Raw genomic sequence first — 13,558 nt, 5'->3', positions numbered from 1 at the left:
GTATCTCTTAGTTTAAGTCGAACCATTGTGCCATTATAAATGTGAAGGCCTGTGCACAACAAACCAGTTTTTTCGGTGTGATTGTTAGTTCTGAACAAGCTTTTGAATGGTAACAACTGATTCCGATGACGCTATCCACAGCTATCCACAGTTTTCTTTTTTTTCGGAGAGTGTCCGATTTTTTATTCTTCAGACTGCGATGAAAACTGACTGACCAATGAGAAAAGAGCTTTGTCATTTTTACAGAGTCGTTGCAGCTGCTCAATTTGTTGGCGCTACTCAACTGGCAAACACCGGCATTGGCCATGCAGCTGATACACACACCCAGAAATTATATACTTAAAAATAAATAGTTGCAGTTCATAAACCCTTTGTACTGCAATCATAAACCCAGTCATGTCGGTGTCATGTTGTGCTGTTTCAACTGCGTGTATTTTACCGCGTGCACCCGTTTTCTTTTTCCGCTTGTCTATATCTTGCATCTCGACTGCGTGCATTCGTTTTCTCCACTGTGTTTTACACAGATTATTGCATCAATCTCAAACATCTGCTGATCAGGAACCACATTGAACTCAAACCCTCGCCGCTCAAGAACAACCATAACAACAACAAACAATTGCGGTAAGTCGTGGCATCCACTCATGTTATGTCTTCCTGCATTGCATGCCATGTTTACTATAGCTTCTTCCGTCAGCAGTGAGGGATTCACATGTGATAAAGGTAAGGAATTAGGCTGACGGAGAAGGTTAATAAGTTAAGAGACACGCATCCAAACACTAGTGGAGGTCAGTGAGAAAGAGCCCCCGCAGCAGGGCGTTTGGGTGACATCTCGGTGGCATACTCGCTCAGCAAAGCGACACCACTCTCCCGCTCCTGTTAGGTTTTCCAATCGATTCTCCCCACTCAGCGATGCACCCACTGAGAATCATGTTGAAAAAGCCTTAATAATTCACTCCAAAAAATCATTTTTGGAGGCTGTTCACTTTATTTAAACAATTAATTTTGATTTAACACTACTGTATCAAGTTTCTTGTTCAAGCACGACTGCATCATGTTAAACTGACTTGAATAGGTGACTCTTTGGCTTAACTTGATGTGTTCATTTTGAAAGAGCTTGTTTCAATCAAGTTCGTTCAAAAAGGGCAACTGGCAGCAGGAAGTAAACAGTTGAGACACAGTCAGCAGCAGTCATCAAGTGTTTCCATTTGAAGAGATACATTTTGTTGACTAATTGCATTGGCATTTATTATATTGAGTTATTAAACTATTTTAATGTTTTAACGGGAGCACTGCAGGATCATTGTAGTTCATTTGACTAACAAATAATTTATATACTTTATTTAAATGGATTTCCATGACTCCTTATAACTTGACCAGATTGCCTTCTTTTAATAAGTACAAACAACGGTTATTGTTGTTTTTTAAATTCTGTGTCTGTCTTGCATTGCCCTATACTGTCAAAATACAACGTATAACGCCAATTAAAAAGATTTGGCCTGAATGAACAAAATCAACTTACGGTGTATTGAAAGAATCAATTAACATTTTTATGTGATAAGTAAAGCAAGTACATTAAAATCTTTAAAATATTGAGCTGGAACAGACACCTTTATTGTTGTGCATATTAATTTGGATATAATATCTAATTATTTATTGAACCATACACGAAAAAGTCGGTTTGCATGTTTTTAAGGTTTACATGCATGTAGCTTCTAATTAGAGGACTTTTATTTTGGAGAAGGAATATACTTCTGTTCAAACACATGCCGTCTCTGAGTGCGCGCTTTTCCTCCATCAAGATGTTCGCTGCTGCCCGAGTGGATTCAAAAGTAATTTCAAGTTCAGTCATAACTTCTGTTATTATTTTTGTAATATGGGAACTACACAAATATTAAATGTAGGTGTATTTACATAAATATCCCAAACAGTACTTAATGTTGGAAGGAGACATACAGCAAGTTGCTGGTTTAGGTAACTGAAGTAACCTCTTAGTTTAACTTCAGTTTAATTATGATATTTTAGGATATGCAGAATACAAAACAAACAGCAAGTTATCTAAAGAGCGTTTTGTCTATCTACAGGATATTATTTTAAATGATGAAGTGTGTGATTAACTTAAGCAGCTCCTTGGTGGATCGACAGAGGTACAATTTCTACATTTACAAGCATTGTAACATTGAGGAATTTTTGTTTAGTGGAGTTAGCCTGTGAATCTTTAGATTAAATTAAATAATCTTTTTTTTTTTTTAAGGTTACTGTTGTGTAATTTAACTGATAGACTTATATGCTGTTTGTTTTTCTCCTCATTCTAAACAATATTAAGAGCTTAAAAGGACTTGTTTGGACTAGTTTCCTACCCTAGTTTGAACAAGGTGGATGTATTTTGTTGTTTTCATGGTACAAGTTTCCGAAGTAAGTAACAAGTGTGTGTGAGCCTGGGTAGCTCAGTGCTAAAAGACGCTGGCTACCACCCCTGGAGTTCACTAGTTCGAATCCCAGGGCGTGCTGAGTGACTCCAGCCAGGTCTCCTAAGCAACCAAATTGGCCCGGTTGCTAGGGAGGGTAGAGTCACATGGGGTAACCACCTCGTGGTCGCTATAATGTGGTTCATTCTCGGTGGGGTGCGTGGTGAGTTGAGCACGGATGCCGCGGTGGATGGCGTGAAGCCTCCACACGCGTTATGTCTCCGTGGCAACGCGTTCAACAAGCCACGTGATAAGATGCGCGAGTTGATGGTCTCAGACGCGGAGGCAACTGGGATTCATCCTCCGCCACCCGGATTGAGGTGAATCACTACGCGACCACGAGGACTTAAAAGCGCACTGGGAATTGGGCATTCCAAATTGGGTGAAAAAGGGAAAAAAAATCCCCCCAAAAAAGTATGCTGAACTGGATTGGCACAGTCTTCGCTGATGAACTTATATCTCATCAGAAGATAGAATCGGAAAAGACTTCTGGTGAACTTGCTGAGATTCTCGATTCGTTACTTAAAGGTATTATGGTCTTAGTTGTTTAATATTGTTCTGTGGTTCAACAGACCTTGATTTTACACAGAATAATTTGAGCCTGTTGCAAACTTAAAACCTTTCATCAATAAAACCTCTCATTTACTGAACGTCTCACATTTATCATCCCAGATGTGTATGACTTTTTTCCTCTTGAACAAGATTTTAGAAGAATATCTCAGCTCAGTCAGTCCATACAATGCAAGTGAAAGGATACCAACATTTTTAAACACCAAAAAGCCCATAAAGGCAGCATAAAAGTAATCCATAAGACTCCAGTGTTTAAATCCATATCTTCAAAAGTGATATGATGGGTGTGGGTGAGAAACAGATCAATATTTAAGTCCATTTTTTAACTATCGCTTCACAAGATATATATCTAACCACTGGAGTCGTATAGATTAGTTCACCCAAAAATTAAAATTCTCTTATCATTTACTCATGCCATCCCAGATGTATATGACTTTCTTTCTTCTGCTGAATACAAATTAATATTTTTAAAAGAATATTTTAGCTCTGTTGGTCCATTCAATTCAAGTGAATGATAGTTGATAAACGTAATCCATTCGACTCGAGTGGATTAATCAATGTCTTCTGAGGTGATCCAGTTGATTTAGGGTGAGAACAGACCAAAATATAACCCCTTTTTCACTGTACATCTTGCCATTGCAATCTCTCACCCATTCGAGGGAAATAATTGCTCACAAGGTGGAAACATTTGTGAAACACCATCTTGAAAAAGACGTTGTTTAGCAAACGGCTCTTTATGTGCTTTACACTCAATAAAGCACACAACTACAATCATAATGCAATAGTGTTTCATTGTGAAAACGATTCTTTCATCAGTAAAAAATTATCAAAATTCTGAGCCAGGAACATCTGGTTGAGTTGACATGGAATGACTCCTAATAAAGAAATTAACTGTTCTGCATTATGTGCAGATTCAAACAAGTTCAAGAATGCAATCAAGACTTTTTTTTTTTAATGAAGACACATAATGGGCTCAGTACATGATGCATGTATGCAAAGATTATCTACAGCAGTGTGAAAGATATGTTTATGGAAATGCGTTGAAACTCACCTGTTAGTACATAGTCATAGTGGTTAACATTGTTCAGTTTGATCCCTTCGTAGAGGACGTGGAGCTCATCTGCAGTTAATACCTGTCCCTTCCAATGCGAGTAACCTAGATAATAAAAGATCAAAGTTCAAGCACAAAGACTCAGCAACAATAAAAATCATATGTAGAAATCCAGTTGTCATGTAAAAAGAATGACCACTGATGAGTCCTTTATGATGATAGTCATTTATCATCAGTGGCTATGAGCTGTAAGTATGAAGATCTCTTCTGGAGACATCTGACCACTGTCACACTTAAACACACACATGCGCCTGCTAGTCCATCTGCATATATGAGCTTTGGACAGAAGCCCCACTGTTTCGTCAGAGGCCATTACTGTTGCTGCGGGAGCGGTGATGTCACAATTCAGGTGAGTCACCAAGCTAGCCACATGGTGTGTTTCTTGTTGCTAAGAAACAGGACAGAGGAAAGCCTGAGGGGCTGGATGAAAAAAGACACATCACTGTAGTCTTGATGTGTGTGTGCGTGTGTGTGTGTGTGTGTGTGTTTTGGGGAGAAAGATGACTGCAAAGGGGAATCTTTGTGATAAGACCGGCTTCTGTCATCATCATTTTCTACTGCCGCATTTCTGCAATGCCTCTCTGCAGGGAAGCACACACACTCAAACCTCTAATCCAAATCATTTCTCCCACACATATCATGCAGATACTCTATTTCACACCAAATCACGATCAGGCCCAAGGCGCACGATCAGGCCCAAGTGTAATCGCAGGCCATAGGTGCTTAGCTCTTGGCCCCCAGGAAGCCCCAAGGAGGCAAGATGAAGCCCCGAAGTCACAGTGGGCACGCAACAGGCCCTGGCACACCCTCATTTGTCCCAAAATTGGAAACGCGGCTAATGATAAGGATGGCCCTTTGGCCTGGGGACAGTGTGAGAGTTTAGGGCCACTTGATAGGTCTGTCACTTGCCCTATTGGGTCAGTGCTGCGTCGTTACTATAACTTATGTTTGTTGATCATTAATTGTACATGTATTTTCTTTTTTTTCCTTTTTCACCCAATTTGGAATGCCCAATTCCCAATGCGCTTTTAAATCCTCGTGGTCGCGTAGTGATTCGCCTCAATCCGAGTGGTGGAGGACGAATCCCAGCTGCCTCCGTGTCTGAGACTGCCACCCAGCGCATCTTATCACTTGGCCTGTTGAGCGCATCGCCACGGAGACATAGCATGTGTGGAGGCTTCACACCATCCACCGCGGCATCCGCGCTCAACTCACCACACACCCCACCGAGAATGAACCACATTATAGCGACCACGAGGAGGTTACCCTATGTGACTCTACCCTCCCTAGCAACCGGGCCAATTTGGTTGCTTAGGAGACCTGACTGGAAATTGTACATGTATTTTCAAGACTTTCATGAACCTATGAAATGTAATGAACATTGTTACTGCAAATTCTGCTGATTTAAAATTTTCAACAAGGTAACAGCATCTTACTAGGCTAACATACTGTAGATGAGGTTTCGTCGAAATTGCTAGAATGACTGGTGATGAGTCTTGGAAACATCAGTAAAACTGGGTTAAAAATTAGAAACCAATAAGTAACGTTTTACTTCATATGCCACAGTTTTCCAGCAAAAGTCTGTTAATAAAAATAGAGTAGCTCTCATGTAGTTATATTATAGCTGTATAATTTCCAGTTATTATTGCAAATTAAAACAGGAAAAATAAAGTAAAAAAAAGTTTTTTTAAAAGTAGTTAGTAAAACATTACACAATGAACATTTTAAATAGTAGTATACTACAGATCATAACCTCAACACATTCCAACGAGTGCCGTCCAGTTATCATCTTGGAAATAAAAACTATTATTTTGCATTTTTAATAAAATTTTGTGTAAAAATGCCTTAATAATTGTGGCTGACATTACTTCCGGTTCATTCATCACACTAGAAATGGAAGATTAGTCAAACGCATTGAGTTGTGTTCCACGCTGTAAGCTCAGTTGTAGCCTCTAATGCTCATTTTGTCAAATGCAGTTGTTCATCCGGGAATTCTATGCATACAGAAAATGTGCATACTGTGCACAGTATGTATACTATATACAGCATTAGTAAGAGTTGTAAAGTAGTACGCTATCCCAAACATAGCCTCTGTCTTGTGTTCAGAAACACTCATGTCTTGGCTTAAAAGGCCAGCTTAGACCATCATGAATGCTGTTCCATAATGGTTTGCGCTGGTTAGTGCAGGTTAGCGCTAGTCTTTTCAGCAGGGGAGACAATAACCACACACAAAATTAATCAGCTTAGAATATAAATTAATGCGAGGTAATAAAAATACACACAGTACTACATTAATGATCTTTATTATTTATTTATTTTTTGAAGGTGTGTTTCTTCATAGTGTTGCTCTCTGATTTCCAATACTTACTCCAGCCACTTCTAAATCAGTTTATCCTGATAACAATTATTAGTGTTGAAAACAATACTGATGGGACTGCTGTAGACTCATTCCACATACAAATCCAGGCTTAAAGGAATAGTTAGCTGAAAAATGAAAATTCTGTCACTTACACTACATTGCAAATGTCATAATGTCCCAAAACCATTGACTTTCATTCTTACGTGAAACACAAAATGAGATAAGCAAAATGGTAGGGTCAGAAAGTGCCAGTCGCCATTCATTTTTTTTGTACGGAAAAAAAAAATGCAATAAAAAGTGAATGGTGACTGAGACCAACATTCTGCCTACCATTTCCTTTTGTGTTGTTGTTGTTGTTGTACAGCACATTGGTCAACTGTTGTTGTATAAATTGTGCTTTATAAATAAACTTGACATCAACATTGACATTGTGTTCCACAGAAAAAAAAGTAATATGCAACCACAGACTTTTTGGAGCTTCCATTAGACCACAAGTCCACAAATCCAGAAAAAATCTTTCTACTGCTCTCCATAGTGAAGCGCTCAGACCCCTGCTACTCTTATAACCAAGCTGATAACGGCTACCGTTTGGAAAATATTAAGTCAGCAGTGTTTAAGTCCGCCTCCCTCAACAGGCTTAACTGATTCCATAAAAACAAACTCAAGTGGCTAAAGACAACGTTATAGCCCTGAGGACAAGAGACCAGCCAAGCGAAGAAAGAGGCCAGTCACACGGCAACAGCCTAGAGTAAGTTGTGCCACGTGTTGTTTTGACTACTGATCCGAGACCAGTCAGGGTTACTATACTTGTGCGGTTTGAAATTTGATGTGTCTAAGAGAGGCTGTTCCAGTATCAATGTTTGGGAAGTTTAGCGGTGACAGATAAACATGACAGTGTGTATACCAGCATTGGGTTAACAGAAGCTGCATCCAAACTCATACAAGGAACAACTTTCTTGGTATTTGAAATAAGGATGTGTCAGGTCGACCAATCGACTAGTCGTCCAACAACTGACTAGATATATTGCGATACTTTTTCTCATGATATTGTATAAATATAGATCTATGTATCAATATTTATATTAAACTATATGTGTATTCATATCATGTAAACACACAACACACTTGGTACACTGTTACTTCCAAATCAATTTAATGAGCTCATCAAGAGACAAAAAATGTGATGTTTCAAGCTACATGCTCTTCATCACACATCAGTATATAACTGAAATATACCCAAATGAATTGGAATTGAAAATGATTCGTAATTTAATAAAATTATGTATCGCAATATATTAAATAATGTGTATGCACGTGTATTGCATTATGTATCATGTTCAGGTGCCAGGAGATACCCAGCCCTAAACACAAGGTTGATTGTTTTCTTGCTTGGTGTTGGACAAAAGGTCAAGAGAGGTGAAAAGATGACTTATGACAACACAATATATTACATTCATCAGTGAAACTCATCAATGAAAGTATGCTTCTGCAACACTTTAAAACTTGCATTGTTTGGCCTCACAAAATCAGTTTCTAAGGCCACGTCCACACTAATATGTTTTTGTTTGAAAATGCATCTTTTTCTCTATGGTTTGGCCTTCAGTCCACTTTGATAGTGTTGTTCAAGGAATAGTTCACCCAAAAATGAAAATTCTCTCATTATTCAATTAAAAAGTTAATAACATTTTAATTATCAATATATTTATTTTCACAAATGTATCGATTTGCTTCAGAAGACATTCATTGATCGACTGGAGTCGTGTGGATTACTTTATTGCTGCCAAAATATGACTTTTTGGACAATCAAAGTGCTGGCACCCATGTACTTCCATTATAAGGACCTGACAGAGCTCTAACTTCTTCTAAAAATCTTCATTTGTGTTCTGCTGAAGAAAGACAGTCATACACATCTGGGATGGCATCAGGGTAAGTGAATAATGAGAGAATTTTCATTTTTGGGTGAACTATTCCTTTGAAGGAATGCAGTGTGAAGGTTGTACAAAGTAACAGGAAGTTCACTTGAAATTGCTGTCCGGTGATGGAACACGAGGAACGATTGCGTTTCAGACCGTACATGGAACAGCAATTTTAAACATGCGCAGTCATGGGATTTAAGCGTTTTCATACATTTCAGTGTGGACAAGAAACATTTGGAAAACGCTTGAATACGGCAGTGTGGATGGAGAGCATTTCAAAAACAAAAACGCAGTTTTCAAATGTATCCGGATTAATGTGTACGTAGCCTAACTGAATAACTACTTAAACTCTGGATGTGGCAACCTGTTCTTTACTAAATTTGTCAGCAGAAAGTTATTTAAGTCAGTACAGCCTACCTGTGTGGTTGGAGAACTGAACTGAGTTGATCGAGTCCACTTCAAACCCCATAACCTGACAAAGAAACACATTCCATTTATGAAAGCTACACATACATAAAAGCTTTTGAACCAGAAATGCAAAAATCACTGTGGTCTGTGGCAGAAACACAGACAATCACGTACTTTACATCTTTTAATCTAATTCTAAATCATTCTACCCATCGAAACACGCTGACTAAAAGTTTAAACACCGAACACTGGAAGAAAGAAAAAATGTCACGATTTTGCTGTAATTGAGTCCCCCCTAGCTGTGACGTCAGTCTTGGAAACGTGAGAAGACAGCTCGAGCATGCAGAAGGGCTCATAAAATGCTCATAAGACGGCATGACAGCTGGAGCCATTCAAAAGCTAATAAGCCTGGTTTAATCGTTTGGACGCTGCGCGATCCCTCATGCCAAAGGTCTTTTTAGAAATAGAGCTTCAATTATACCCGAATCATTTCAGGAGATGATTAACGGCAGTGTCACTATCGGTAATAACAGCCGCCGTGTCGCTGGCTGCAGTTTTCACCGCAATGGGTTTGTTCCCATTTAACCTGCTGCCAACCACTGTTATGAGAATGCACGCTTTATTTCCAAACGCGAGTAAGTTTTGATATGGCAATCACTTAACCAAGTTACTATATGTATTAGCATTGAGCCTCGCGCATCACTGCAACAATCATACAGTGGGCAATTCTATTGTAAAGTTCCTTCAAATCATCTATATTCAGATTAATGCTTACTGCATAAGTATCTACAATCAAATTGCACATAAATTACATGCATGTCACAAGCCATCGAAAGAGGGGATATTGACCATGTGACCTTTCTTTTACCCATCAGCATGCTGTCATGAGTCTTTAACATGATTATCTTGACTCCACGCTCATTGCTCGCGGTCTCGAGCCTCCTATAAACGATGCTCTCACCTGTAACGGGAAGGATGCCGATTTATTCCCCACGTATCCTCTCACGACATGACTCTGAATCGACAGCACTCGGCACTCCATGTCGCGCGCAGTTAAAGTTGTTTTAAACGCTCCAGAATGTCACGCGATCGAGGAGCGGCGGCGAACCGGAGCGATGCGTTTCTTCTGTTCTCTGTTTTTTTTTTTTTTTTTTATCTAAATTGGCATCCGTGATGGGTTCAGGAGCCAGACAGTGCAATGAAGGACATTCACACTGAAGACGCTCATTGGCGAGCGCAACTACTCAGGCATCGTGAGGGGCACCTAAAATTCGCTGACATCACCACGGTCGTGCAGCGCGCGCTTGTGTTTGCTTTTTTTGGAACTGAATGCTATATTTATCCTGCATTTCAGATAGTAAAAAGGGACCTATTAAAAAGCGCGGATTTCAGCAGTAATGTTGCACATAAACAAAAGCAAAATTCAAGAAAATCTGGGGTTCTGTCTCTTGAGGAATTCATGAGCAGTGGATATACTGAGTCTGAATTGTAGAAAATGTATTTAGTAATGTTGTTTTACGTATTTTTGCAAAAACAATGCAATTCTTGCAAACAATGCAAAAGACACAACATCGTCAACAGCGATTTATTAGTGCAAAAATTAAGCAAAATCAGGGGTCTGTGGGGTCCTACGAACAGACACGCTCTGAAAATATTTTTATTATTTTTTTATTTAAGACAAAAAAGGCTTAACAGATATTGCATGTATACATCACTTGTATACAATGAGTAAAATAAATGCATAAATTAACAATGTACAATAAGTAAATAAAATAAGAGATAAACAGAAAAAAAGGAAATAACAATGTAACAAAAAATACTTTAATAGTCTTCAGGAGGCAGGGAAGATCTAATCATAAGTAAGAAAAGCTATACATTTTTTTATTGTAAATGTATCTCATAGTATTTATTAAGCATTTTAATTCTAATTTGACCTCTGCAAATCTAGGTCATTTTAAAGGATAAGGAAGTTATCCTTGTATATAACATTTAGCAAAAGGAATAAGAAAATTGACAGTGTTTCCCAGAGATCTATTATTGTTTTCAACAAATAATGTCTTTGGTACAAAAAGCATAATTAAACTTTAACTTGGAGAAAAACGAATGAAACTTAAATCATGCCAAAAAGCAGATATAATATCACAAAAGAAAAACATATTAGCAAGACTTTCACTTTTGTTTTCACAAAAGGTACACGAGTTATTCACATGAGAGTATTTTGCCAAAAGTAGGTTACGAGGATAAATCTTGTGCAAGATTTTAAAATGCACTTATTTGACCTTATTAGACATACAGTAATTATAAGGTAACAACCATGCTTTTCTCCAATGTATGTTGTTAATGAAAGAGTTCCAGTAGAATTGTCCTCTTGAGAGTGTAATACCTGACGAATGAATTTATTATTACAGGTTTTACTCAGTAAAGAAACTCCTTCTAAAGAGAGTTGGGGGAGCTGTTTTTTTTCCCCCTTCGTAACTTGTTTTCATCAAATGCTTTACACCCAACGGAATAGCTTTAATAACATAATTATATTCTTTAAAGGGAATAGGGAGCTGGTATATCTTCATAAATTCTTCATATAAGCGCTCTGAAAACATCCAATCATTATCGCAGTCAGCGGTGACGTCAGGCCATGAATGGGTGATGTTTGACGTCACCAGTGTCGATAACCTGTCATGTTTATCCCGCCTCTTTCATTAGAGGCAATGAACACACTACAAACGTAATTCTGTATATTGAAATGTACATCTATTGCCATATTACTTTTAAATCTCAGTTTTTGTCTTTGTCTTTTATTGTTTTATTACAGTAAATTACTTTGATATATAATTTAAATTACAAACAATATTATAATAATGCCCAATTACATCCTTAAACATAAATTATTATTTAATAGCTAACATTTATTGTATAAAAATGCAAAAAATAAATTATATATATATATATATATATATATATATATATATATATATATATATATATATATATATATATATCAGCTGAAGCTAAACAATTCTGACTCATATACACAGCCTCAGGTTAGGATTTAACTATTTTCGGAAAAGTGGGCAGTTAGCTTCAGAAACCACTCATCTTGTTATCTTTGGTCTGTAGCCTAGCCTGACTGTGAAGTCTAAACTCAAGAGGTCAGAGCTGTTTGTCTGGCTCGATATGCCTCACTGAAGGCATATAGATATGACAGATATTACAGAACTATAATTAGACTAACCCTACCCATAACATAAAACATTTTGTATTTTTTTAGAATAAAAACATTAAAATTATTTTGTTTCTTTTTTTATAGGAAAAAAAATTAAAAAAAAACATTACACTTGTCAGAATATTCGAATAGTCGTCTTAAGAATGTTAAAATGTTTTTAGAACAAAAACATTAATGGTTTTAGAATGTTAAAATGCTTGAATTTTTAGAATAGACTTATTCACGTTAGCGCCATCTTTAATTTATAATGGGAATGACAACGAGGCTGTGCGTGATAGGCTTCCTGTCTCTTTAACGGCACGAACGGTATAAAGCTGTATAAAGCTCCTAGATCACATCTGATTTTCCACAACTCATGTTGTCTAGAGTTCTTTGTATACTGAATGTTCTTGGACAGATATTTTATCAATGTTTTGTCCACGGAATGATCCAAAAACACTTTAAACTGCAGTACAGCCCACTGAAGAGACTGTAATTCTATCCCTCAGAGCCTCGTTGTCATTCCCATTATAAATCAAAGATGGCGCTAGCGTGAATAAGGTGAATAAAAAGGTTAGAATCCGAAAAAACAAACAAAAAAACGTTGTAGTTGTCAGAATGTTTGAATAGACATCTTTAGAATGTCCGAATGATTTTTTTTTAGAAAAAAGACATTACAATAGCTATGTTTGGAATTTTTTGGAATGAAAACATTACAACTTTTAGAATGTTAGAATAGGTATGTTTAAAATACTAGAATGTATTTTAGAGTAGGCCTATTAAAAACATGATTAACTCTATTAATGAACCATTTGTGATTACTGTCAAGAAATCTGCTCAAGAAAGTTTTTTCAGATGCTTCTAGGCAGAGTTTTCTGCAACAGTTAGTGAGCAGTTAGTTTTGAAAATACTGGTGTCCTTTAAAGGAATATTTTGGGTTCAATACAAGTTAAGCTCAGTCGACAGCATTTGTGACATACTGTTGATTACCACAAAATTAATTTAGACTCGTCCCTCGTTTTCTTTAAAAAAAAAAAAAAAAAAAAGCAAAAATTGAGGTTACAGCGAGGCACTTACAATGGAAGTGAATGGGGCCAATTTTTGGAGGGTTTAAAGGCAGAAACATAGGGGCCTGGGTAGCTCAGTGGTAAAAGACCCTGGCTACCACCCCTGGAGTTCGCTAGTTCAAATCCCAGGGCATGCTGAGTGACTTCAGCCAGGTCTCCTAAGCAACCAAATTGGCCAGGTTGCTAGGGAGGGTAGAGTCACATGGGGTAACCTCCTCGTGGTCGCTATAGTTTGTGGTTCTCGCTCTCGGTGGGGCGCATGGTGAGTTGTGTGTGGATGCCGCGGAGAATAGCGTGAAGCCTCCACATGCGCTACGTCTCCATAATCCCTATAATGTGGTTCGTTCTTGCTGGGGCGCATGGTGAGTTGAGTGCAGATGCCGCAGTGGATGGCATGAGGCCTCCACACGTGCTGTGTCTCCGTGGCGATGTGCTCAACAAGCCACGTGATAAGATGCAGGGG

At 38.0% G+C, this 13,558-nt stretch overlaps 1 protein-coding gene across 1 annotated transcript in view; it reads right to left on the bottom strand.

The window, feature by feature from the left end:
- LOC127444340 (pyridoxal kinase-like) overlaps positions 1 to 10,143 on the bottom strand; it is a 30,856-nt gene extending 20,713 nt beyond the window's left edge. The window contains exons 1-3 of the mRNA XM_051703640.1: positions 9,791 to 10,143; positions 8,839 to 8,893; positions 4,087 to 4,191 (exon numbers count right to left, since the gene is read on the bottom strand). Coding sequence (XP_051559600.1) covers positions 4,087 to 4,191; positions 8,839 to 8,893; positions 9,791 to 9,871 — 241 coding nt within the window. The 5' untranslated portion in view covers positions 9,872 to 10,143. The remainder of the gene's footprint in view (positions 1 to 4,086; positions 4,192 to 8,838; positions 8,894 to 9,790) is intronic.
- Positions 10,144 to 13,558: the final 3,415 nt, after the last annotated feature.

This window comes from Myxocyprinus asiaticus, chromosome 7, assembly GCF_019703515.2.
Source record: "Myxocyprinus asiaticus isolate MX2 ecotype Aquarium Trade chromosome 7, UBuf_Myxa_2, whole genome shotgun sequence".
NCBI classification, from domain to species: domain Eukaryota; kingdom Metazoa; phylum Chordata; class Actinopteri; order Cypriniformes; family Catostomidae; genus Myxocyprinus; species Myxocyprinus asiaticus.
This window is presented reverse-complemented; position numbering and strand designations above follow the sequence as displayed.